The 27,956-nt window shown below is 36.9% G+C and overlaps 1 protein-coding gene across 1 annotated transcript in view; it reads left to right on the top strand.

Moving 5' to 3' along the window:
- Nucleotides 1-27,956, top strand: part of WDR72 (WD repeat domain 72) — a 104,340-nt gene that overhangs the window by 68,337 nt on the left and 8,047 nt on the right. Inside the window, 1 exon segment of the mRNA XM_032700629.1 lies at nt 27,580-27,678. Coding sequence (XP_032556520.1) covers nt 27,580-27,678 — 99 coding nt within the window.

Below are 27,956 nucleotides of genomic sequence, written 5' to 3'. Positions count from 1 at the left end.
TCACTGTTTGTCCTTTTTCACTCACCCAGCATCTGTAAAAGAAGCTGAATAAAGAAGCAAAAATAGAATACTTTAGTTCTAAATGTAACACCTCCTCTAGAATGCGTGGTGCTGATAATTCTTGCAAAGCTGGAGATTTTCTGTTAAGTGGGTCTATTATGAGAATCAGACTGAGGTGGGGGGAGAAAGTACTTGTGTATAGTCCTTTATTAGCCCTGAAGCTGAGCCCTGTGCCAACAGTCATAGATAAAAACACAGTATCAGAATGCCTTAATTATATTTATAACACTCCATCTAGAGTTTTTCCATGCTGTATTTTGTAATCTCCCACTTCCTGATGCTATTTTTATTAATTTCTTTGCTGTTCCATGTTCATGTAGAATGCTATGAATACTTGAAGGTCAGGAAAGACCTAAATAGGTCCTACCCTAAAAAGATTGTAGAGCTGGATGCCTTTCTGAGAAAGGAGTGGTACTGAACAGCATGGATAAGGGGGATGATCCCCAGGCAGAAGGTTTCTTCTCTGTGTTATGTGATTACACAGCTGTCCTGCTTGAAAAAGGTTTGCAAGAGTTTGGTGATATTTTCTTTGGGTGCTCTATTGCCTGGATTTTTCTTGTTGGGGGGAATAAAATCTTGCTGAGAGGTTTTGACTGCATTTACCTCTGGCTTGTAGTGGGCTGTTGGGAAGGCAGAACAATCTACAGTGTCCACTTAATTTTTCTCATGCTTTGGTTAATCTTCTGTCATGTAATCAGAATATCATTTATTGACTTTTTTTTTTTTAATTGACATGTGAAGTAAAGTACCTTCTAATTTTGAATCCTGTATTTTTAAACTTTTAGCAGATACTGAATTGATTCCTGAACCTGGTCTATAACTGTGTTTGAAATGTTTCTGCCCTTGAATTTCAGAATATTGGACTCCCGTAACTTAATTTTATAATTTCCTTCCAAATAAGTTCACTCAAATATTGAACTAACAGTATTACTGTAATTATCTGGCAGTAAGACAAGTTAAATGTTTTAATAGTTTTGTTTGTTTAGAAAAAAAATCTTTGCAGAAAGAGAGAAATTACTTCAAGCCACTGCTAATAGTTTTCAGTAGAGGTGGAAATTTTCCATTATGTGTTTTGGGAAAAACACACTGAAAGGTAGAACTACTTTATTTATACAAGAGGTTATTAGTATGGAAGTAGAGAGTCTGGCTAAGACTCACACAGCAGATTAACACCACTGAGCAGTTCTTGTCTCTAATAATGAGATCAAGGTATCTGTCTCAGCAAACAAAAAATGGAAATGGCTCAAAAGAAGCCTTTCTCGCCTACCAAGCTTATCAAGAAAATATTGAACCAGTTGGATGTACATATATCCATCACTGTGGAGAATGGATCTCAACAGAACTGTCACATTTCAGGATGGACAATGTATTCATCTCTGGGTGCACTTCTGCACCTGCACACATTCTTAAAAGACTTAATACATCCATTTGTATTTCCTGTCTCTTGTATTCCAGAATCTGTTTTTCTTTTTATTTAAAGATATGATCAGCGTTATTTCAAAGCAGACAAACATCATCAATAGAAATAGTATTTCATAACTGGATGATGAATAGAATTAATCAGCACACAATGACTGCCAAATTCTGAAACTTAAGTAAATTGTTCACTAATCTCTCATGCTTGGTTCATATCTAATGTTTCAGTGTATGCTTTATTTTAAAGACCAGAGTAAGGTCCACCAAGTATCCTATCTTGCTTCAACATTATGTTTTAGTTTTTCAATTATATTGCTAACAAAGATGGCAATTCAAATGTTAAAAAATATAAAAACCTTTCTAGTATATCTGAGGAAATTTTTTCTCAAATTCCAAGTGTATCAACACTAGAGTTTTTTTCTTTCTACTCTTGGAAAAATTCAACTTATATCACACTTAAGATACCTATCACTAATTCCCTAAAGACCAGGTGCCTGTATTGTTCTCATATGATGGATGTTGGTCACATCACCTGCTGCACTACTAGAAGATGCTCAGATAGCCTAGTGAAGAGGGTGAAGTAGGAATCTGAATTCAAGAGGTATTTCCTGCAGAATAAATAGCTGATCTGTGTGTTCTTCTCTACCACCCTTATATCTGAATAAGTTTTGGATTTCCTTTCCCTTTAGCCTCAGAAGTAAGTTTAAAAAGACAGAAGGAAAATATATTTGACATAATTAAATCATGTCAGCTCACTTTTATTACTAATAGTGTTCTATTGCTAAAATTTTTGTTTCTTTTGGAAATGGAGTGCTGTCAGGGTTTTGCAATCACCAGACTGTAGTTTAATGCTGACAATGAACATTAAGTCTTCGTCTTGACTGAAAAGTCAATCTACTTTTTTACGTAAGTTAAGCAGACACTAGTTTTAATTTGTGTTTCCAGGATGGAGTAGCATTTTGATATGTTAGGCAGATGTTTCAAATAGATGTGTCCCAGATAAATTTAGCAGATTAAGGCCATCCTCAAGGCACAGGAAAGAATTTATTATTTAATTAGTATGTGCCTCTTAGAAGGTTCAATAGGAGCCCCTTCACTAGTGACCATTGTTACCCATGTCAAGGTGTGATATAGTATATCATATGAATTACACTGCTGTCAACAGACTATATTAAGGAATAGTAAAAAAAAAAAAAAAAGACCATGACTTTAAACCTGTGCTTTTATGTAATGAAATGGAATGGTTTAGTTGCATGGTGAGGAATGTTTTAAAATAGGTCTTGTATGTGGTCAGGGGCAAGCATGCTAGAAATAAAGCAGAAGCATCAGCACAGGGTCTAATCTAACAGGCACAGCAGGCAGATCTACCTCACGTGCACAGGGACAGAAAGGCATGTCTCAAAAAAGAATGGACAGACAGGGGAGAGAGAACCATTGTTTCCAGTCCTCTTGTGATGATTGTATATAGCAGACATATTTGCAAAAGTATTTCTTTCAAGTTTTATGGCTTATAAGGGACTCTTTTCCCTCAGCCTGGTTTTTGTGACGGGTCTTGAATGTTCAGCACAAATGGAAGCTGGTTTTTAGTTACGTTCTGACACAGCTCGTAGATAATATAAAACAATGTTCTTTTTCAGTCTTTGTGCTTCTTAAAATGTGCCTTTCACCATTTTGTGTTCTACTACCTAAAGAGGATTTAAGGGATAGAGCTACTTTGGAATAATAACTCCCCCTTTCCTCACTGACCCCAGTCCCACTAAAGTTGATCTTGCAGTTTAAACCTTAGCTGTGTGATGTGGATGCATTTTCCCTGAATTGATGAATGAATAACGTGACAAGTGTAATCTAATTTACGGAGAAACAAAATTGATAATTTTGGGATCAGTGGTCAGATGTGTATATTTTTTATCTTAAAAATAGGTACTTAAGATCACAGTATATTTATAGGTCCATTACATAGTAATATAATAATACAAAATGAAGAATTTTCAGTGTTTTTTCAGATGTCTTTGTGTGATACTTGCAATCATTTGAGATTTTTAGAGTAGAATGTGAGGGGGAGCTGTCCCTCTTATAAAAGATATTGTGCTCAGTGCTTTTAGGAGTCAAGTAGTAAAAAACTTGCAACAAAAGAAAAACCTTTAAGAACCTTGTTTATTGAATTCTGTTGGCTAAAACTGTCAAAAATAAATTAATAGCTGTTACCGCTGCAGTGCTTTTTTTGTTCACAAGAAAAATATCTTGACATATTTTTTCATTCTGTGATTGGTGCACATTTCAAGGGTATAAATTAATCTTCAAAGGATCCTGGGGAATATCTTTCCTGGACACTTCACTTATACATCAAGTTGGCCATGTTAGCAATCTAATCACAATCCTGTAATTCAGTGGACAACAATTCCTTATTGTGAACAGCATAGCAGCTTTTACTATCATTTAGGTCAGCCTAAGATTGCTGATGCACCATATGTTTCAGGCCATGGATGATGGATGGTATCCTCTGGTGCCCATCCCTAAGTGATTGGAAAGATTGAAGACACACAGTTCACTTAAGCTTGCTTACTATTACATCAAGTAATCAGTGTGATAGGCAAACCTGTGCTCCCCGTGTCACACTGCCCAACTTTCTGCAGGGACACTGTGTCAAAAAAACAATCTAAGAACATTTCCAGATGACAGGCCAGTTACTAGAACAGCCATTTAACAACTGGATTCATCTAAAAAGCTTAATAACATGGAAAAGTCAATACATGTTTTTAAAACACTTTTATTTATATGAACCAGACACGGTGTTTTGTTTTTTAAAGGGTTTTTATCCCAAGATTGAGCTTATGTAATAGATATAATAAAGCAATCATTTTCAAAGTTTAGCCTTTAGTGTGTCAAAACATAGTGTTCCTAATATTAATCAGAGAGAAATACTACTTTAAGATAATATTGAATGCTTTAGAAATTGTACAAAATATTGTGGTTAGAAACACATGACATCACTTTAGAGTTTAAGACTGAAATCTTTTTTTTTGTTTCCCGATGCCTGTCTCTACTGATAGCACTCAATGTTATTTTCATTTTCCTCAACTTTCTTGGACCAGTATCAAACCCAGGCAGTTGAGAGCATCTTCCTTTTTACGAGGTGATACTGTGCTGAGGAGTCTTTTATGTGACACAGGAAGAAAAGCCAGGATGATACTCTAAATCTCATTTTGCATAAAAATCCTACAGCATGTATGCCATCAGTCAGAATAAACCCAACCAAATAATATCCAAGTGAGGTGTTTAAAATACTATAATTTAAAACTACTACTGGTGTATGTTATTGCAAAAATGGATATTTTTTTGTTGTAAAATAACTCAGTTGAAAACTCAATATATAGGACCATTGTATCTTATACCACATTAACCATGAAAAAGGAGCTAAGCAGTTCTGTGAATTCAAATTCTTTAAAATACTCATAGACTATCATTAATGATCATATTTTTGTGTGTGCATTTTGTAATTAAAAAGGACAGCTATTGCATGCACTTTGATTGAATAGCTCATAGAACTGCATAATGTTTTCCTAAGGTAACAGACACTATTTCAAACACTAAATTCTGGCAGCTATTCTGCTGTTATTTAAATTTGTCTCAACTTCCAACTTCTTTCCTTTAATTGATCAGTTACTTGTTGGCCTAGTTAGGTAACTGTGGTGTAACACCAAAACAAACACATTTTTCATATTTGAAGTGTGTAGTTAGTGAGAAGTGCTGGAATTGTAGCTGTAAATGCATTTGAAAACTCGCCACTCCAAATTCAGAATTTCAGGACAGGTTTCCTTTTGTCAGTCCTTTGATAGCTGAGACACTGAATTCCATAACCAGACAATTTAGGCAGCAGCCTCTAAAGTAAATATTAAACTAAGGTAATGGAAAGAAAAAGCTATTCTGAGGAAGAGAGTTTGGGGAGTAGTGATTAACACTGATTTTAAAACCAAGGCTGTCAAAGACAGGAGGAGATGTGCTGGTATTAGCAAGGCTCATCACTTCCCTGCAGAGCAGAAATGTTAGAAAGCTGAATAAGAATAATTGTTTTAGATGGTGTATGAATACATGAACCTGTCCATGTTAGAACTGAGATTTTTGCAATCATTGACACTTTGGTTGCTTTCTGAGACACTTCCTGGGGAGAGATATTTACTGGGCTTTGCTGTCACCTGTTCTGCCATGAGGATGTTCCCAGTGGAGCGCTAGAGCTGAGAGAGTAACTCAGATTGAAGTCTACAAATGAATGGAGGGATGAATTAAGCATTTCAAATATAAAATGCACGGGCTAGAATAGTTCATCTGGAAGAGACCTACAATAATTGTTTAGGACACTACTTTGGCCTTGTCAATGAGAGACAGACCTATAATTAAGGAAAAAGGACTTTAAATGTCTGATAACACATTTTTATTCAAAGGACATTTGAGAAGAGTGAGAGCAACTTCTGGAAAGTTGCTTTAGCAACCCCAAGTATGCAATAGGAACTTTAAATAAACTAGAACCCAGAGTCAAACTCGTATACTCTGAAAAATTCTTTGTGGGATTTTTTGCTTTTCTGAAATCAAAACTGTCAGTCACCATGGAAATATTATCAGAATAGAGAGTTGTAGTAATTTTATCTTTTTTTTCTTCTTTCCACCTATCTTGACTTGGATAACAGTGAATCTTAACTTGGAAATAACCTGCAGAAGTTAAAACTATCACCTAAAAATGCATTGAGGCATCTACAGGGAAGTTTATGGAGAGAGAGAGGGTCAGAAGCCCTGTAAAACACAGTTTAGGTATTTAAGCATGGACAAAAATCTTATTAGCCTCCTATAATTGTGTTAATATCAGAGAATAACATGGGGCTCAAGCCCATTGATATGAAATGCTGAGGTCTCTCTGCTTCACATTGTGACTATTATGTGAGAATAGTGGTGGGGATGGGCTGCAGTGGGAGAACCCATGCACTGCATGTAGAACGTCTGGAAGTGACTGGGTTCATAATATTTGGCTCCAAGCTGGGACTTCCAAGGTAAAAAGGCAGTGCAGCCTCAGCCAGTGTGAATCACAGGCAGCTAAATGTCTTTAAAATTCCAAACAAAATATCCTCAACTCCTGCTGTGAAGAGAAGTCACTGCTTTCACCTGAATAGTGCCCCACTATTCAGGACTGTTTAGGTGACTGTAAGCACTTTATATTAGCCAGGTAGTGTTATATCTTTTCCCTAAAAAGAATGCTTCCTAGATATGACAAACATGGAGATAAGTATTCAAAATCTGCTAAAAGCAAATGTGGTGTAATTATCCTCAGGTTTTGCAAAGATGTATTCTATGATATCTGTAGCATCATGTCAGTGAAGAATGGAACCACAGCCAAGTCATTAGGAAGATAGGATTTATATTTTGGAAAAAGTAAATTACTTCATTTCTGAGGGAGGCCAGAGAACAGGTACATTTTGGCTGTTATGCACAATTATACACCACGGGGTTTTTGCAGTATCTTTTAAATGAGGCAGTTCTCCCTCTACAACCAGCCCTATCACTGCAATAACAAGCCTGTGATAAAACTGATTATATTTTTTCAATCACTGCAGTTAAACAGAAGGGAGGTTAAGCTTTTAACTACTGCAGTCTGCTGTCCCTTTTAAAATCCTGTAAAGATGGCAGACACTTATGTTAAACACAGTGGATTGTTGGTAAAGTTAACCGTGTGCATCCAAAAGTGGCAGAATATGGACTAAGGTGCAACCTCAATCTGCACTGTAATAAAGTAGCTGTTCATCTGTGGTCAGAGATCGTCATGAAAGACCTTGAGTTCCTTCACTTTATTTTGCAGAAAGGCCATCAGACAGCTTTGCATCATCTAACTCTATCAATCAAGGACCTCAACCACTGCTTTCTGCTGAAAGCTTTCCTGTTTGGCTCTGTTTTTCACAGACAGCTCAATAACTTGTCTGTGGAGCTGTGATAAATGTACCATGTGCTTCTAAACTGTCTCTTTAACACTGAACTGAATTTCAACTCTTAGTGCTTGTAACTAATTGTTTTTATCAGAAACATTTTTTTTCAACAATTATCCTAGAATCTCTGATTATCTCTTTTTCATTTGTTCTCTGGCAATGGTAATATTTGAAACCTGCCCTGCATACAGTGGACTGCTAGAAAACTAGATTTTACTCAGTGAATAATCTGCATAGTATAAAGCATAACATCAAAAGGAATATATATGAAAAAGAACTATAAATTTCTAATACTTTTTTTTTTAACCAAGTGTAAATGAAGACAAGAATTTGAGCTAGCCCTAAGTGAAACAGTCTTGTGGTTTTTTTCAGTGTGTATATGAACATGCCTGGGCTCACAAAACCTTATGCTATCTGAGTACAATTGCCTAGTTCTGCTGAGGAGGCCCAAAATAGAGCTATTACAGCAAATGAATAACTTTTCACTCTGAAAGAAGGTGGTTCTTTTAGGTCAGGTTGTAGGTCAGTGGCAGGGCAAGGTGAGGAAACTCATATTGCAGCTGTCTGCAAATGAGCTTCACTCCTGATACAGTATAAAGAGGACTTAGAGATTTTTAAACGTTAAAAGAATGGATACAGATACAAATATGTAAAATATGGGGAGGAAGAAGAGTTTTCTTAGACACAAACTCCACAGGCAAGTCTGTAGCTCAAGCATTTTTAGCACTTACGGTTTTACAAAATCCAAAAGAGAAGACTGAAATTACATGCAGTTCAAGGATTGAGAAAATATGATGACTTTTGACAAAAAAATTTGTAAAATATCTTGTAGTAATTAAGGTATTAAACAAGAATACAAAAGCCTTATGCTTTGGGCTATTAGACATCTTGGAGCTTATATGCAAAGAAACTGTTTCTACTAAATAAAAAACAATATTGATTGCAGTATGTTTATCACTGTGATAATGTGTAGGTTCTACTTAGAAAATCCTCAGCTCATTAGTTTATACAAGTTGCAAAACTGTAGTACATATTCAGCATCAAAACAAAACACAATGTTTTCAAGGGAAAAGTGGCATATGAAATTACTCAATAGACAATAAAAGCCACAGATAGCACAGACTGTTCTGGAATATATGAACATGGCTCCTATCGAGCTTAATTGTGCTAAAAAACTGGCAACCAGGGCTTTGATTTGGCCCAAAGTTAGATAAAACATACCAAGGTGAAGAGCTAGTTTTAGCAGGAGGAGAAGAAAGAGCATAAGGCATGTTAATTGCTTTTGGGAATACTCTCTTCCAGGTTAAGAAGAATAAATATTGTACGCTCTGAAAAGCATGTTGATTTTTAGTGGACAGTACTAATTTACACATTCTTCATTTAGAGCACAGAGGTAAAATGGATCCTTTGGTGGATGTAGTCACTGCATAAATGGGCAGAATAAAAAGTAAAGGGGAATGGTGGTGTTGTACTGCACGAAAAGCAGGACAAATGGTTGAAAACATCAGCCAACAATTAGCTGTCACTACAATGGTAGAGTGGCACAGGGTGCATGAAAACACAGCTAGATTTGTTTCACAGTTTTATTGTGGAGTACCTGTGTAGGATGATTTTCTGTAAGAGAATTGCTTCCTGTTATTACAGTACCAGTTAGGTACAGTAACTTCTCTGACTTCTCCTTCCCATACCTTTGCAAGCCCAGGGTGAGATCCACACTGTCATTTGCATTTGTTTTCTCCTGCTGAGCAACAGAATTTCTGCTCACAGGTGATCCCACTGGGTGGATCTCTCTCTCTCTCTCTGATAAAAGCATTTTCAGATGTTGGTTAATAGATGTGTCTCAAAACTGTGATTCTAATTAACAAAAGCCCAGCTGATTTATATAACAGAAGATTTACCCTGCTAGGCAGCAGCTTCTGCCTTGTTAGGGTCTTTTCAGGGGAAAATAGGTATGAAGCTACTGTGAACAACTCTGACTTACAAAATTACTTGTACTCCCGTGGCTATGAAATAGAGAAGCCATTGTAAGGCAGATTGAATGTAATGTTTTTAAGGAAATCTAGCAGACTTACAACAATACAAAGCAGCAAGACTAAGTACATTTAATTGATGCACAGGTGCAGTAAGAAAGTCTTCTTTGCTAGTGGAAGGTTCTGCTGTCTTAAATATATGAAGCAAAGCTACCAGCAGATTTTTGAGCAACTTTTATAATTGAATCTATTTCTAATCAAATTGTATTTCAATTGCATGCAGGCTGGAAGTGCAGGAGCTGGTTACTGTTACTGGTTCCCTAAATGAATGCACTAAGGTTTAGAAGCTAGGTTCACCAACAATGAATTTAATTGGTATCTACACACAGTACTGAAGTCCCAAAATTGTATTCTGGGCACACACTTGACTCAGTGAAAAATTGGGATAGATTATGTAGAGACAGTGTGTAATTCCCCTTGCAAAGTCCTCACAAGTGCAGAGGGAAGATGTGTGGCCAAGACAATCCCTTGCTTCAGCTACCCAAGCTATTGGCTGCTCCAAGGTCTTTGGAGGCAGTGATAAATTTGAGGGTAGTCATCTGACTTGCCTTAATCAGCACTGATTAAAAAGATCTAAATGGCTCCTGGCAGCCCCTGGATCAGAAGGATACAGATGCTCTCTCCCTAGTGGTATGCCAGTCACCACTGGGTAGGTAAATTCCATCTATAAATGTCAGGGATAACATTTCAGTTAAAAGTTGTACAGTGGCACTCAGAAGAGCTGATGCGCTGTGAAGGTGTAAGAAGAATTAAAAAACACTGTAAATATTACAAAGTTATTATGTACATTGATTGTGGGACCTTTTGGGGAGGTCATGCTCTTTTTTTTTTTTTGACTCTGAAAAGCTATGGATTAAATAAAGGAGACTTTAAAGATAGGCAAGAAAAAATTAACAATATAAGTGTAATTTTAAAAGCTGGTTAGCTTAAAGAGGAGATTAATAGGAAATAATATTGTAGAACTATACATACTGTTTGACAAAATTAAATCAGCTAATCATTCTTCTTTATCCTTTCTCGCAATTCAAGAACATGCAGCCATGCAGCTAAACTGAAAGGTTGAAGCTTTAGAAAGCTTTTTTCTTCATGATGCCTAGTGCCTCAGATTCCCCTTCAATAAAATAGGGCAGCATTTTTTTCTCCATTTTCACCAAATATTTGAAAGTTTCTGAGTTCTTAAACACCAGTTGTTGTGTAAGTTAAAATTAGCTTATGCGGAGCAACACAGAATTGAATAGACCCCAATAATTTCTCTTTAGTGTTTTTAATGTAGCCTCTAGACTTCAGTGGCTAAAAGACATCCTCTGTAAAAGTAATAATGGTGACTTTAAAAAGACATAGAAAAGCTACTTTAGGTTTTGTGGTTCCTGTAGCTAATTGTATTCACAGTGACGTGTTTGGAGATGAAGAGAACCCAATCAGTTATGTTTCCTTACAAATCAGATCTCAAGAATAATATTTAGAAATTTGACCTGACGTTGCTACGTCATGCAGAACATAAACACGTAGATACATTCCTGCAAATTTGTACGAGCAGTGGTAACATACCTGAGGCATGAGATGTGGCAGTTTGTAGAACTCAGGCCCAGCACCCAGACTGAAGTCAAAACTCTGGGTTTCTGAGGTCTGCAATGGAATAGGATTCCACTGTCCAGTAGGACATTTGCACAATGAAATCTAACTTAGGTGAGAGAATGAATTCTAGTACACTACCCTCTCTTCTTCATGAACCCTGTGTAACTAATTTCTGAGTGCAAGTGTTCAGGAAGGAATTGGGAGAAAATAGTTGTTGGCCTTGCATACTCTAGGCTTGTCTTTTACGCACAGAGGAAGAAATATATTAGCTTGAATTTAAATAAAATGAATTTAAATAAGATAATTTTAAGCTTACCTTAAAAATTATTTTTGTTGACTTGTATTAAATGAGGTGCCAAACAAATGCACTATCAAAGTATATCTTTTCAGGCTACATCCACTGAATGGGAACCATGTAAGCGTGAAAAGACCTTAAAGGAAACGTTAGTCAGGTATTATATTTTCTGGCTAAAGGCCACCTAGGAGAAGCAGTAAAATAATCGTTGTGCTGAGGATTACAAAGTGTGTCATATTGCACCTCACTGTAAATATCACTTTAATTTTTTATGGCACAGATTATTTGTAAGTTTATTTTATATACTGCATAAGACTTAAATGTCACTGGCTCTAAAACCTTTATCCGGGAAGCTCATTAGTTGAGCTGTCTGCGTCTGTATATCTGCCATCAGCATCTGGTGAGAGGGCTGCTGCTGACCCTGCCAGACTTGGGTCATGAGGTCAGCAGGTCTCATTTATTATTCAAAATTGCTTTCTGACCTTTTATCAGCTAGGTCAAAGAATGCTGCATTCTCCTTGGTTGAATTTTATAATGAAATCAGTATCATGCACAGATAATAAAATTACCAACTCAGGTGAATCTCGTCCCTCTCTCTCCAAAAATGTACTCACTTGGAGGTTGATGAAGTTGGAAGAGTTGCACGTGCAAACTCACGTGTGATTCAAGACCATGAATGTACCTTGTCATCCTTGTGAAATGACACATGTGGCTTCACATCTGGTTCTTGGTACAATTGTACATCTGCTTTCCCCTGGTGTGGTACAGAGGCAGCTAAAGGCAGAGCTCCATAGTAACAGATGACCTCTCATTTTTGCCACTCCCATACTTTTCCATAGTTACTTGTTTACTGTTTATATATTCAATGTATTTTCACTGGTAACTCCATCTTTCCCCTTCAGCTGCACCCGTGTATGAGTTGAATATAGGAGAACTTAGAAGAATGGTAAAGCAAGAAAAGTCAATAAATATGAAGACTTCTTCTTGGATATTTTAACAAATTCTGGAAAGAAAAAACACTGAGTCTAAAATATTTAAAAATATGTTTTTATTAGATATGTGATTTAGATATAGGGAGTGATTTTAGTCCAAGTGGAATCCAGAATACCCAGTAAAATGATCTGAAATTGTCATTCTGTGATGAGTAAAATAGGAAGCATAAATGGCAGTACAATAAAAACCATATTTTGGGGAATTTTAGAACACTAAACTTTGAAGAGAAAATTAGCCATCAGATCTTAACAAGTCATACTCCAGTATGGAAAATTGGAAACCATAAATGGCAGATTGATTCCTAAAGGGAGCTGTGCAGTTCAGCATTATTCCTCTGGAATGATTTCATCCTTTTTAAAAGAAGGAGCCAAAGGTCACATTGGTCTTGCCCTTGAAGCAGACAATATGAGATGTCAGCTTGTGCTTTCTGACACTGCATATGATGAATAACCTTGACGTAGTAATAAACAAATAACCTGTATTAACGTTTAGAAGCACAGTGAAGTATTAACGCAATATATACTTCAACGGTATATTGCAAATATACAGCTTTTCATAGAAATGGATTTCCTCCAGTAATACTGCTGAAAATTTATGGTTTCTTAAATGTTGCTGTAAAATACATATTCTTTAAGTAACGGAATGTATACTTATGTGAAATACGGCCAATCACATGCACATAAATGAAGAGAGTTACTATGAACAAGTAGCAATAAATTGAAATTATGTAAAAAGACTCTGAACATCGCTATTCATATAGATACTCAAATTGCTATGAATACTGTATTTCTGCTGTTTCAAATTGTCTTTGTAAATGCAGCTCTGTCATAAATCAGTATTCAGTAGGATTGTCAGTTCTTCTATTCTGGTATTTCCAGTAGCAGACATATAAGTATATACTGGTAAGATGTCAAGATGTGCATAATAGTGGTTGGAATAAGGTGTTTTCTTCTAACTATGGTAAGCTGGAAGTCTGCTTGTTGTGGGGAGAGTTGTAATATGGTGCAATAGTCCTTTCAACAAATTCCTTAGCCTTGTACTCTTTGTAGTTGGCTTTATGGCACATTAAAGGTTTTTGTGGTTGGGTTGTTTTTAACTGGAAGTGAAACAAAGCCATTTGATATTAATGAAATCAAGGATAGTATTTAGCAGAGTTTGAAGAACAGAGTTTCTCTTGTTTATAAGTACTGTCTGTAATTTGCAGGTCTTCTGTAATTTTATACATAATACTTACCTACACACCGTGGTCCCAAAGAAGTAATCTATTTTTGGTATAGATGAGCTGTGTTGAGATTTCTCAGCATTCCCTCTGAACCTTTTAGGGACATCCCCATGTGCTTTTCTATGTGAGTTAAATCCAGCTCCGACACCAACCTTTATTATCCTGCAAACTCTGTTATAATCATGGCACAATAAATATTCACCTTATATGATAGTTTGAGAAACACTTTCTGCCTTAACACTTGTGAAACACCCTAGCACGTATCCCAGTGTACTTTAGGAATTGAAAAAAGGAATTTGTTGTTTCTGCTTATGCATATTATGAATGTTACATGTCCATGAAAGACACTTTGCAGGAGGTGTGTATGCAGAAGAGGCCAATGTTACGTTTTGCAGTATCATAAAAACTTTTCAAAGGTTCTAAAATTTAGATTCACAAATCTGGAGGATGTCATGCCATTGATGGAGATGAATAAAACCAAGACTGCCAGTTAGAAGCGAAAAGCAACTGAACAATCACACTTGCAGAAATATAATGAGAAGAAAAACATATAGAAAACAGTACTTAATAGATTAATGAAGTAAAAAGTTTTATCTCCCTCTTTTAACAAACATTTAATTGCTCAAAGGTTGACATGTCTTTACACACACTCATTGTTTTTCCTATGGTTAAGTAAGGTGAAGTGCTAGAACTAAATGAACGAAGGACAATTCCTCTATTGTCTTTACTTTGAGTGTTAAGTGAAACTCCTTGAGAAGTCAAAAGTAAAGAAAATAAATATATATGCAGAAAAATGTGCAGTCCCAAAGAAACCAATAAATAAATAAATCTGCTCTTTCAGGGTAACACTGTTAGCATAAAACATAAGACAAGAAGGAAAGTGAGCCCTGCCTATTCATTTGCACTCCGTAGCTGTCTTCATTAGCTAAAACAAATCAAGTGGTTGGTTCTTCTAAACCACGTTTTCTCTTTCTGTTAGCTCTGAGTCACTAATTCCCTGGGAATGGAGCCTGAAGTGGCAGCTGTGTATGCAACTATAAAAGTGTCAGATAGCTAATGTGTTTTATAATAATACAGTGTAGTAATACTGCTGTGATCCCAACTTTTTAATCCTGAATTTAACATTTCACATTGATAGAGTTATTAAATTCTGTTCTTTAGCTTTTCAGTATTTTCTAGGGAAAAAAGAGTGTGTTTAAGTGAATTAACATCCCAGGTACTAATGCCTTGTACAACAGTAGACCTGTTTGCACACTCTTGAGGTCCAATAGGTCTCATACACTGTAGGTATTCTTTCACCTAATGCCATGAGAATTCTTGAAGTAGCAATGTAAAAATGTGAAGTGGAGCTCCCTTGCCAGAGGTAGGCTGTTCCCCTCTGGAAAAAGCTTAGGGCTATGGGAGCAGTTTATGGCTAGAAGCTCACCTGCATTTGTCATTTGTCTGTGATAAAGGATGTGCAAAGACTGGGGTTCCTATGAGCTTCAGTGGGTTTTGCACATTTAATTAACAATTGGAATCAAGTATACTGTAGTGCTACAGCTGTGTGGTCTCAAATCACTGGAATAAGAAGGCTGAGGTTCTGTTTTGGAGCTTAGAGTTTACTTGAGTTATTTTGGAAAAGATTAAGCAGATTCCAGAGTGCCAGTTATAAGTGAACTTGTCTTCTACTCTTTTGAGCAAAGTTATGGAAAGTCATATTACTTCTACAGCATCTGTTCTAATCTTTTTCACATATCCATTAGAACTTCTATGCTGCTTCATTTTGGCCACCTCAGCCAAACTCAGATTGTGGTAAATCAAGAGCAGCTCTATTGCTTTTTATAAAAGTGCACGTAGTCAACGCAGAGGTGAACTCAGCGCCCGAGAAGGGAGTGAGCATTCTGTGATTTATTTTACAAGACTGCTGTGTTTTCTGTTAATTATGCTACAGCCATTGCACAGTCCTTTTGAAACTGCAGTCAAGGTCCTGCTGCATATTTGTACCTTTTTTTGTGCAGAAGCCCTTTTGGCATTTCCACTTCAGTCATCTTACAAGCTGGAGTGCAACCTTCAGTGATCTCCTGAACTGTCAGTTTTGTTTCCTGAAACACTTAATTTGTTTTTATCCTTCCATATGTAGAAGGATATATATGACTGTCCCCAGATTCACCTCTGATTGTACAGACAAGTTGGTAGTTGAAAGCATATAGGAACAGAAACAAATCAACCAGTAAAGAGAAGAATACCAACACTAAAATTGGAAGTACTTGCAGAAGACAGGTGGGACACTTCATACAGAATTTCTTGTTGAATAATGAATCATTTCCAAATAATCAGTGTATATTTACCTTTTCTATATGTAGCTGGAATATAGATGTGTACAAATAATCAACGCTTTAGTACAGGTAGGTTTCAGAGCACCTAAACAAAGGTATTCCAGATACTTTTGACTATGTGTATTGCAAAAAGCAATAGAAGTATTTGTTTTCAGAACAGGAAACTAATGATCAGAAATTAATGAAAAATCAAATTCTTATCAGTGACTTGGCCACTGTGATAATACAGCCAGTGTATGTAATGTTGTTTCACCAACCTTCATAATTTTCTGGTAAATCTTATGGTACCTTGTGTGTTTTCTTCCCAGAAGTCCCAGATCATATGGCAAAGTGATAACATACAATTATTGCTGTAAGCAAATTCCTCTTCCTGAGGAATAAAAGCTCAACACCCAAAAGGGCTAACACTTGAAAAAACCACTTGAATAAAGTGAAAAAGAACCTAAAAATGGGCAGTACCAAAACTGATTGCGGACTTACATTTGACCAACCTTATTGAAGCAAAGTACAATGAATTTGACATTTTAAAATATCTTGCCACTTCTCCATCTGGATTGTTTCTGCCTCATGCTCGCACATAGCACTTGAATGCACCAAAGAGTCCATGGAAGAGCTCACACTTGTGTTACTCCTTGGCCCTTTATTGCCCCGTGGTCCCTAAATTCAGTAAGAACATGGGCTTGCACAATGTCTCACCTGTCAACAGCAGATTATCTGCACTTTTTGGAATCATTCTTTTTGCTTCCTCACACACGTAGGTTCTCACGGTCTCTGGAGCACCGAGGCGGTTGTCAGTCACCTCCTTAGATGTCCATCTCCTTGGAAGTGCCTGTAGTGTCTGTCTTGCCTGTTTATTACCTGTCTCAAAGTGGAGGGTCCAGGCTCTTTCGTCCACTTACAGATACGTCTTGCTGATGGCTGGAAGAATAAGGTTGAGTGTAGGTGGAGGGAAGGGGCAGTATTTGACAGGGGTCATCTTTTACCCTTTAAGTACTTCACAGCTTCTTGCTTATCTACTCATTGGAGGGAGTGCCACATTTGTTTTCTGGAGGTATATCCAGTGGTGCTTAAAGAGAAGAGTTGTTTTCCCAGAACTGTGTCTGTTTTGTAACTGGACCAGATGGTCCACATTCATTACCAATATAATTATGTATCATTCATCAGTCCAACAATCCACCTTTCTGATACTTATACACAGCAACAAATATTGCTTATTAATTCACAGAATAGCAGTCCAAATTCTCTCCTCAGTTGCATCAGGAGAATAGCTGCCTTGAAATTAATCTAAACTCATGCTTCTGTAACACAGCCCAGAACCACTGTCCACATCTACAAAATTGATTTCCAACCACAAAAAAAAAAAAAAAATAAGGGGGGGCAGCAGCAGCCCCTAGTAACTGGTGTTTGGGAAAAAGTGCGAAATTATATTGTGAGATGCTAGTTTGTTACCCTGAATGCCAGTTTGCTACAAATCTTAACTGTGTAACTGGAAATCATTAATTAAATCCTGTGCAGCCAGGAATCATGCATAATGTAACAAGACTACTGCAAACAGTTCACTCCTGATCATTTAAATTTCTTTCTTGCTCTTACCGACATGAGGAGCCTGTATTTGAAGTAGTCCCTGATGAGATTTTGCCTTTACATCCTTGAAGAATGTCCTTGTGCATATTTATAGGACAAAGTAGAAGGATTAAGTATATGGAGTTTTTTTGCTTTTAGGGTATTAAGTGTAATAATGTAAAAAAATACACACCTTGGCACAATATGGTCACCTCAAAAATCTTTTGACTACCTGGAAAACAAATAGTGTAATGCTTTAAGCCTTTAAGTAACAATACTATGATTGGGTCATTTTGGTAAGGTGGCCACTTTTAAATTGAATATGCAATTCCCTCTGAAAAATAGATTTACATATATTCAATTAATTTTTATAAAGAAGATTTTAGTCAGCAACCCACTCTATATTATTTCTGTAGCATTGTCATGTTTATGGTAAGATTAGATAGGTTATTCCACCAGCTGCTAATGTTCAAAAAGGCAATTTGTTTCAAGGACAGGCACAGAAGGAGAAGGAAGTGGACTTCACAAATTAAAAACTGCACAGCAGTTTCACTGCAAACCATCTACTGGTCATACAGCACTATCCAATTAATCCATTACTCTTAGAAGAGGAATCCCTGTATATCCAGGTACAATCCTTGCCAAATATCTGGACACAATCATAGGCTTTTAGGATTACAAGTGACATAATAAAGGATAATGATCAAAAATTAAGCACACCAATACAGAATGCTTGGGTTAACTGGACTTGCCATGTGCACTGTAAGGCAGCAGTCTGTTAGGTTTAAAGTGAGATTAAGGAGTTGTGTAACCTGCAATTATGCTGGTTTTCATTAAAAAAAATAAGATGATTTGGCTCAGTAGGGCCTTTCCTTATATTTACCTCTGTTTAATTGGATTTGGAACTGCTTAAACATCTTTGAGTTGGAGCTTATAAGAAGATGATCCCAGCTGTTTTTCAAAGCTTAAGACAGCAGGCAGACAACATGATCATGTCAAGACTCATACTAAAGCCTTAATCCTACTTTTTCATCAACTAGCACTACAGCTGAGTCTTTAACCTCCTAAGTACTAAATGTGCTTTGGATCTCTCACAATACATTTGCTGGCTGTTTTTCCCTAATAATATTAATTTTTGCTTCCTTTCTGAAAAGTGCTTTAAAGAATAGTCTCTGTCTATCTGAATTTGGAGAGCTATAGTGTCAGCCTGTATTTTCAGTCCCTTTTATTTTCAGTCTTTTTAAAAATACAGTTTATAAACTTGCACATATTGAAGTCTTTTGTTCTCTATGGAGGGAAAGCAATGCATTGACATGTAGCTCGCATTGTTATAATGAATAATCAGCTATATTGATAGCTATTTTTCATTGTACATTAATTACTAGATTGAATATAATTTTATTTGCTACAGGAAAGAAATGACAATGACTATAGTTTTATTCAGGTCATTTTCCCAGGAATGGTTACCATGACCAAAAGAAAATTTTCCATATTCCTATCCTCAAAACTTGCTAACCAGTACATTATTTTCTTTAATAATCCTTGAGTTTCATAGAGATTAAATGTTCTAATGCAGTTATTCCTGCATCTGTTAATAGTACCCATGCAATGCAGTAATCTGCGCTCCTCAGCCTCTCCTTTTCTCCTTTCTTTTCTTTTCTTTTCTTTTCTTTTCTTTTCTTTTCTTTTCTTTTCTTTTCTTTTCTTTTCTTTTCTTTTCTTTTCTTTTCTTTTCTTTTCTTTTCCTTTCTTTTTTGTTTTCTTTCTTTTTTCTCTTCTTTTCTTTTTTTCTCTTCTTTTCTTTTTTCTTTTTCTTTTTTTCTCTTCTTTTTTTTTTTCTTTTTCTTTTCTTTCCCTTTTTTCTCTCCTTTTTTCTCCTCCTCTGTCGGGTGGTGCTCCGATTTGTCCTAGTGACACAGGGCTGCCAGCAGGAAAGCAAGCGTAGTTAATGCTCAGCTGCTCAAACCAGTCAAGCAAGCTAGCAAGTCCCAGCTGTGCTACTTGATGTTTTTTGATTGCACCTAGTCCTCAATCTGTGAACTGTTTTCTGGACTTAGATTCATCAAGCTCTGCCGCTTTAAAAACTCATGCAGGCAGGCATCCTAGGATATGCCATTATAAGCTGCTGCCAGGGGATCTTCTAGGAGATAAATGGAATCTGTGTGAAGTAAATTAGTGTGAACCAGTCAATCTGTGTGTCAGCCTTGAGCCACATCCATGGGTAACTAGCTTGCTGACTGAAAAGTCCACTGTCTTTTGCCAATCAGAGGTCTCAGCCACCGGGAAGCAGTCCTATACAACATTAGTTTCTTGGAATAATGCCTGTTTGACCAGCTAGTGAAACTCTCCAGTATACAGTATTGTACTGCTTGAGTTTACTTATTGCTTACAATTGAACTGAAAATCTTTTAAAGTCAGATAACATTTTAACAGTAGGGAGCATCACAGAAATATCTTGGAAATAAGTACTTCCACTTTCCTACAGCAGCCATTCAGCAGAGTCATGCTGTGCTGCAGTTGGCTTTACCTCCCTATCAGTAATACATCTTCAAGGCCATAATGCAAAAGAATAACAATAATCTGGCCAGAAGAGGTTAATGTAGAGGTTCTATATATATTTTTTTTCCCGTGGATTAAGCTATTTGGACAGCTTTGATCGAGAGATGGGGAGAGTGTGCAACTATAACACTTACATTATGCCTAGGGATGTGTCAGAGCCATAACTGTGCTGCACTCTTTTGTTTCGTTTTGGTTTAAAAAGCAAACTGAGACATTCTACAGCAAGAATTTCTCTGTAGAAAGGGACTGAACCAGAAGTCTCTGAAAATTTCCTGATTAATGATTCTACACTTGAATATCAAATCAATCTACTATCATGAAAATAATAATGTCATTACTGTCAATAATGTGATTTTAAAAACAGGAAGTGTTCCTTTCTTCGTTTGTTGGTTTTGTAGGTGTTACTAATACACTGATAGGCAATCCCATCTGCAGTGTGTGCTCTGCCACACCACTGGTTCAAGGGACAGAAGCAGGGGGGAGTTGTGTTATATTTTTTTTTTAGAAAATGGCTCTTCCCCCAGAGGGTGGCTGGGCACTGAACAGGCTCCCCAGGGCAGTGGTCACAGCACCAAAGCTGACAGAGCTCAAGAAACGTTTGGACAACACTCTCAGGCACACGGTGTGACTCTTGGGGATGGTCCTGTGCAGAGCCAGCAGTTGGACTTGGTGATCTTTGTGAGTCCCTTTCAACTCAGCATATCCTGTGATTCTGTGATATTTGTAGAAATTTGACAGATGAGGAGATGTTATATACTTTAATTAAAAAAGATACTAATTATCTAGTAAGTAACAGATTTGAAAATTGACCTTCTTTACTAATTCTGTAACCTTTTTTTTCCCTATTATCTCCCAGTTACTGATTGAAAAAAAAATGAGGGAGAGATAAATAATGTTGATCAAATAATTCAGTCTTACATCATGTTTGATTAAAAGACACAATACCCTACATTTAGGGAACTGGAAAAGAGAAAATTAGGCTTTCTAGCCAGAGAGGAAATAATGTATAACAATAGAAGAATTAAGAGAGTTTGGGGTTACATTTTCCTTTTTTAAATCCTCCTAAGTTCTACAGAAGCTTATGCTTCAGAGCTGTGCAGTAAATGCTGTGTGGGATTTTATGGGAAAGTATTTTATTTCTTGCAGCAGAACCCACTGAGACAAATTTAACTAGTTAGGTGTTTTATAATATATACTACACAGAATACATGGACAGAATCTGATATAAATCACAACTACGATCAAGACAACTGCTTTAAAATTGAGTGAATGTTTCATTGCACTAATGAAACAAAAATGGGATATCCTTTGAGAGCATAATTTGTTATGTGCCATTATATTTTAGTTGAGAGAAGCAGGGGAGTCCCTCTGGGTGAATAAAACTTCAAGGTATGTTGGGAAAAGAATCACTGAAAATTTCAGTTTTTCTGTCTGGAGGAATGCTACCCTCATAGATATAAGGAGAGAGGAAAATGGACTTTCAGGGTTGTTTGTTTTTTGTTTTTTTTTTTTTTGATATATTAAACCCTTTCACACGTACAGGAAGCAAAATGTTCTTTAGTAGAAATTCACCCAGTGAGTGGAAGGAGCTCTGTTTGCACGTGACTCCAGAGGGCAAGAGCCAGCTCGGGCTTCCCCAGGCACGTGGGTTGGTAGTTCTGCAAACTGAGCTCTGCAGTGTGATGTTAGGTTCTGCTTCTGTATTCACTGTAGTGTATTTAAAATACAGTATCTTCCAGTTTGAGTGGTTCCATACTGGCTTATTTCGAGGACAGTTCCAACTTCCATATGCTGCAGCATTTACTTCAGAATAATAACGTGTTTCTCCAGGTTAATTTCTTAATCTTTCTCTTTGAAATTAAAATGTAATGAAAACTGGGCCTATGTGATATTTAATCATCAGAAGATAACCATCAGCCATTCTCAATTAAATGACAACTACATACATCAGTGCAGGGTTTTTTTAAACTACAGTAAAAATTATGAAATGACCAGCAGCTGATGTCTTCTGTCAGTGAGATGAATTACTGGTTTATATGGCCTGAGAAATGGTCTGGAAAAAAATAGGGTTCAATTCAATAAGGATGAAAACAAGGATCTAGACTGAGGTAGGATTAATCTTCTGCAAAGAGGTAGGATGGGGAAGAAAGAGCAAGGTAACAGTTTCTCAGGAAAAAATCTGAATCGCAAGCTGAGCAGGAGTCCACAGCACTTGTGGCGTGGCAACAAAGACAAGCACTGTACCAGGCTCTGGTACCAAGCTCATTCCAGGGAGTGTCACCTGTAAAACCTGGGAGGGATTCCTTGCACTGTGCTCTGCAGTGGTGCCATCAAGGGCACATCCCCAGCCAGCCTGACCCCTTCCTGCTGGCACCTGCTGGGTGGGGAGTGTCACCAGGATGGGTGCTCTGACCGGTGTCACCTCAGTGTCTGCTTTTTCTGTGTCCCTGTGGTTTTGGGGAAGTGCTGCTAATATTCCTCTTGCCACTCCAGAATGCATTCTGTATTTCTTATATTAGTGAGATAATATCACCAAAATATATGGGTAAAGCTAAGTAAAATAGTGACCCTCAGTGTGGAAAAGAGATGAAACAAAGGACTTCAGTCACAAGGGTCATGGGGAGAGAAGGCAGGGCTTGTATCTGTGCCTTCTCTCAAACAAGAATAAATGTCACATTAAGCCAAGAGGGACTGGGCAGACAAACAAAAGGGGATGCCTTCCTGGGTGGTAAAACTGTGGATCTTGCCAGGTTGAAGTGAGTTAGGGTGTAGGATGTTAAGGCTGCAAAAATTCCACATGTTTAAGGGAAAAATGGAGAAGTTTGTGGAACAGAAATCTACTATGAGTTATTACAGGAGGGGGAAAATATTGTTTGGAATAACCTGAGTTTCAAATTGGACTTTAGGAGAAATTTCTGAAGTATAATCTTATGGTTGTTGGACTCTCATGCTGATGTTTTTCAGTCTCAGTAAATACAGCTGTTCTTATGCTTTTCATTGTATTTTTATGGTATCTATGAAATGTGCTTTTAAAATAGTACTCAGGGCATTTATTGTTCCATCAAGCTTCTTAGGTACAATATGGTGAGTGCCTATAGAGACCATACAGCTCAACATTGATATTGCAGCACAATTGTTTTATCTACTTACAAAAATAAAAAATACTAGCATTTTGTTTCCCTTTACAGTTTTGTTTTCATGCATCTTTCATGTAGATTCAGATTCCTTTGTGTTCCATATGGGACCTTAGATACATTTATCACCTATAACCTATCTTGCCTAATATTTTTGAATGAAAAATATTTTTTTACCTTATCTACTTTAGTTTTGAATCACAAATACGTTCTTGTTTTCTCTGCAGACTGTCTGTAAGTCACTAATCCACCTTATCAATAAGACAGGCCTCTTGTCAGAAAATGCTAACTTATTTATTCACTTGTGTCATGCAAACTTCTTTCTCCAGTGTGTCTACCCTCTGAAAATTAGTATGCAGGGCAGGTCATTTAGACTTTAGTGTGTTATATTTCCAGAGTGGAACGAGGCTTTTCAGAGTTTCAACCGAACCTGTAGCAATAAACGACGGTGATGAGTTGTTGCTGTATTTAGTGATTAGTCTGTATTCACAAAGAACAGGTCATTCAACAGTTTGTTCACACAAAGACTGTTCTTTAAAGGCTGATCACCACTCAGTCTGTGGTATCTTTCTAGAAATAATTTGTTTTTATTTTATGAAACTGTTTGAAATATCTTGAAACTAGACGCATAAATATTTCATTAAACACACTGTTCTTACGACATTCATTTACTACTCTAAATCCCATACCTATTTTAATGACTTTTTCTGTTTCAATAGTGTAAGAGAATGGGTATTGAGTTCAGTAAACAAGTCCTAAGACCTTAATAAGATGCATCGGAAAAAAATACCACAATTTTCTAGATTGATCCTGTACAATGAAGATTTATGTCATCTTTATATGCTAAGTTCAAGGTCATTTGCCTCAATGAAATATGTCCTTTTACCTTACTTCCATGCTAACAAAAGTAATCTCTACTGACTAATAACTGAAATGACATTGTGCTGAATAGAAAAATATGTTATTGCAGTTATAATATCAGAAACGGTTGTTTCTTGACTTTTCCTCTGACTTGTAGGTTTGGGGCTCATTTATACTCCATTTATGTCACTTTGGCTACAGAGATTAGCTTCCAAAGGGAAGCAAAAGTAATTTTAAGGTCCATTTAAACCCAAAGTAGGACAGAGTATCTTCTGAATAAAGATCACACTGTTTATGTTTAAATAACTTAAATTCCATCAGCATCCTTAGTATAAGCAATTCAGAACAATATTTCTCCTATTGGTATTTATACATGAAATCCTATTCCCCTGAGGGAATAGGCAGTAAAGTAGGTGTTAGTGTTGAGATTCTTTTTTTGTATTTTGTCTTGATTACATAATGCCATTTATTACTTTCACTCTTTATTTAGGCCAGACTGTACTTTCCTTATTTTTAACTTTTCAATTCCCTTTGTTCTTTTATGATATTTTTAAGAAACCTTCCTTTTCAAATTGAGCATATAACGTGATGTTTAAAAAAAAAAAAAGATCTGAAGGTCTCTGCCTTGGTCCCTTTCTTGCTCACTGCACACACTCATTATGTAACTTCATAAACCAGGGTCTTGTGAAGTTTATTTGCCTGAGTTTTGCCTAGAGAGTTATGTGCATTTCTGAGTGGCAGGGCTAAGATAGATCCCTTGCTTGCACCAGTGATCTGATCCTAGTCTGTCCTGGCCTGGCTCCTGGTTTTATGAAACATGTACTTCCCTCCCTTCACTTGCACCTGCTGAACTGCCTTCTCTGACAGCTTTTACACAAGTTCTCTTGACAGTTTTTACACAAGTTGTCTAGAGTCTTCCTCTCTGTCCCCATGAAAACCCTTTCCATTTGTGCTTTCCACTCCCTTCAACTGTTCCTAATGATCCTTTGACTCCAACTGTTACTGTGTTTCATGCCTTTTTTTTTTTTTTTTGGCATTTTCCAGCTGTATCAGCTCTGCCTGTGATCTGTCATCCTTTTTTTTCTTGTTTTTGTCTTTCTTGGCTTTTAATGGCTTCATCCTCTCCCAGATTGCCCCAAATCTCTCCAATCTCTACTCAGATATATCAACTGGAAATCCTCCTGCTTTGTCCAAGGATCTTGCTGGACTGTCTTGGTTTCTGTCCTGCCTTGGTTTCTTTCTTGTTTGCTTCCCACCTTCCTCCCGATGTCCCTGAGCTGTGTATGGACCTGCTTCTAGTTGTGTTTTATTTGCTGTGCTCTGAGTTGCTTCTCAGCTGAATCTGATACCTTCCCTAAAAACACTGCTCAGAGCTGCTTTGTTGTAATATCCACCAAGTTAGTTTAAATTATATGACTTATGCTGACATGGTCTGGGACGGGGAGAGCACTTGAACAGGTTTGTCCTTGTCCCATTCAAGAGCAATTGCAGCACAGACTTCCAGCAAGGGGAGTCCCTGCCAGATCCTACCTGGGACTGATGCTGGTGCTGTGTCTCCCCTCCTTGGTTCACTGTGAGTTCTTTACTGGGTGAAAATATACAGTTAGTTTCGAAAGGATGATTCTGAATTTTTGGTCACTGCTATGTGACCAAAACAGACAGCTCTTGTGATTTTTTGCTTTCTCTGCAGAGACATAGCTGTACTTTTTGTTTTCTCTCTTTTATCACAGGATACTCTGTTGGAAATTTTCCTCTTGCTCTACTTCAGAGTAGTTCTGACTTTTAAGTTCATGCAGCTGTAATGACTCAGTCTGTCACTCAGCACAGTGGAGCTGACTCCACTGTGGAAAGAAGTGTTTTAGAAAAAGCGTGTTCTAATAAATGTGGTACAAAATTTTTTAAAAATATAATATATAAACTTGTATATTCCAATTTTTCTTTTTTGAAGGGGCAGTCTTGGTCTTCAATTAATGTATTTGAAAAGTATTTCAGTGTTGTAAAAAACAGAGGGAAGCACAGATACCTTTGCAGACATTTCTTCCTGTACATATCGTAGTGTTTTCATGTGTGCATAAGAACATTTGGTTTTTGTTATTGTAATTGTTGTTCAGTGTCAACTCACCTCATGCAGATTATCATGTCAACACTTCCTGCTTTACCTGGGCAGGGTTTTATGTGATGATTATTTGCTATCCAAGGCAGACCTTTTAAGTAAAATTTACTGGCTTTTTGTTTTTCCAGGCAAAACGTATGGTGTCACTATAATAAACTTCATTATTTATTGTGTTTTAATATTACATTTTCAAGGATCTAATTACACAATTGTATTGAAGCCTTGATTGCTTCAAACAGACTCTGTGTAGATGCAGGAGTCGAGAATGATGGAACCTTTTGGTGACCTGGGGTCAACAGCTGCAAACCCATGGAAAGCTCAGCGCACGGAAGTGGGATATGTGTCTTTTGAGCCCCTCATGCCTCCATAATGCCCTGAGGCCTTGTTGATTCACTCATAATTTTGGAAAATTTAAATAGGTGTTTAAATTACCCGATCCTTCAGAGAATATTCACTTGGTTAAAAAAAATCATCAAAATTTCTTGCTTTGAAAAGAGGACAAAAGTACACTGGTATTGCACACAGCCGTTGGTGTCCCACATTGATATCCAGGCTTCCACAAGGAAGTTTGGAACCTTGCTTAGTTTTCTAGATATTAGAAAAGAAGGAGTGTTTTCTAGTCACTGCTATTGTCCTAGAAAATAAGATCTAAGTGTTCTAATGGGACAGAAAAATTGGGATCTAGTCTTTATAATATATTGTTTAATACTTGTACTTCATCTTTAAGCTGTGTTTGTGGCTCCATACAGAGATATGAAGCAGAAGAGTGGGAAATGGACATTGACAAGGGAAATACCTCCCTACTCCTGAGGAAAACTATGTGGGATTTGTTCAAAGGCCAAGTGAATTAAAAAATCCTATATAGACAAAGAATTGTTTCCCTGAAAATATTTTTCTGCTCTGAAAAGAAAATGGCTTTAGCAATTAAGAGGAACATATAATTAAATTTGGTAATCTCTAAACCACAACTCAGTCTGGGTTTTACTGCACTTTGGAATTATCACTAATTTCCTTACACATTCCAGCTTGTTGCATTCAACATATTTTCATCTTAAAGCAAACACCATTGCTCTCCCTGGTGAATGACTCCAGTAATTACAAAACCACCTAATTGATCTTTTCTGTTGTTTACTGGCTTCTTTGGTGAAACAGACAGGCATTTTTTTATGACTTCTAAATGAGTTTATTAGTTTTGGATTCTATAAGAAAAAAAAAGCTGGTTTTCTACTTCAAAGGAATCTCATTTAAGCTGATGCTTCAAACTTCACCCTGCATGAATTCTTGTCTATAGATTTTTCAACTGCCCTATGGTTGCATATAAGTAGGTTGAGTTTCTGGGAGATTTTTTCAATCTATTATTTGTGTTTACAAATTATGTCTTCAGCATTGAAAGCTCTGCAGAAAATCAGGAAGTGTTGGTTTCTGCGTACATTACATTTCTCCCTCCCTGTGTTTTTATTCTTTCTTGCTCCAGTCAGTGTGCTGAAGCATGGCAAGAGCTCCAACTCGGCAAACTTCCAAGATGTGGAGGATACGCCTGACAGATGTGTCTTGGAAGAGTCTGAGAGTCCAGGTGAGAGGCATTTAAAGACAGTCACCAAGTATCAAGTGATAAATCTGACACAGCTTTTGGGTCTGTAAAAAAAGCACATTGTAACGCTGTTTCCTTTTTAGCAGCTGCAATGTCAAATTAATGGTCACCTCCAGGGGTCACAGTGTGGAGCTGTTATCCTTTCCTCTTTCATCAGGAATTCAGGTCTTAGAAAGGATAAAGGCTTTATGACCAAAAAGAAAGCTGACACTACTAGTTCATTATAATTACTTTTGGACTACACTGCTTACTTAATATAT

Source organism: Chiroxiphia lanceolata, chromosome 12 (genome assembly GCF_009829145.1).
Source record: "Chiroxiphia lanceolata isolate bChiLan1 chromosome 12, bChiLan1.pri, whole genome shotgun sequence".
NCBI classification, from domain to species: domain Eukaryota; kingdom Metazoa; phylum Chordata; class Aves; order Passeriformes; family Pipridae; genus Chiroxiphia; species Chiroxiphia lanceolata.
This window is presented reverse-complemented; position numbering and strand designations above follow the sequence as displayed.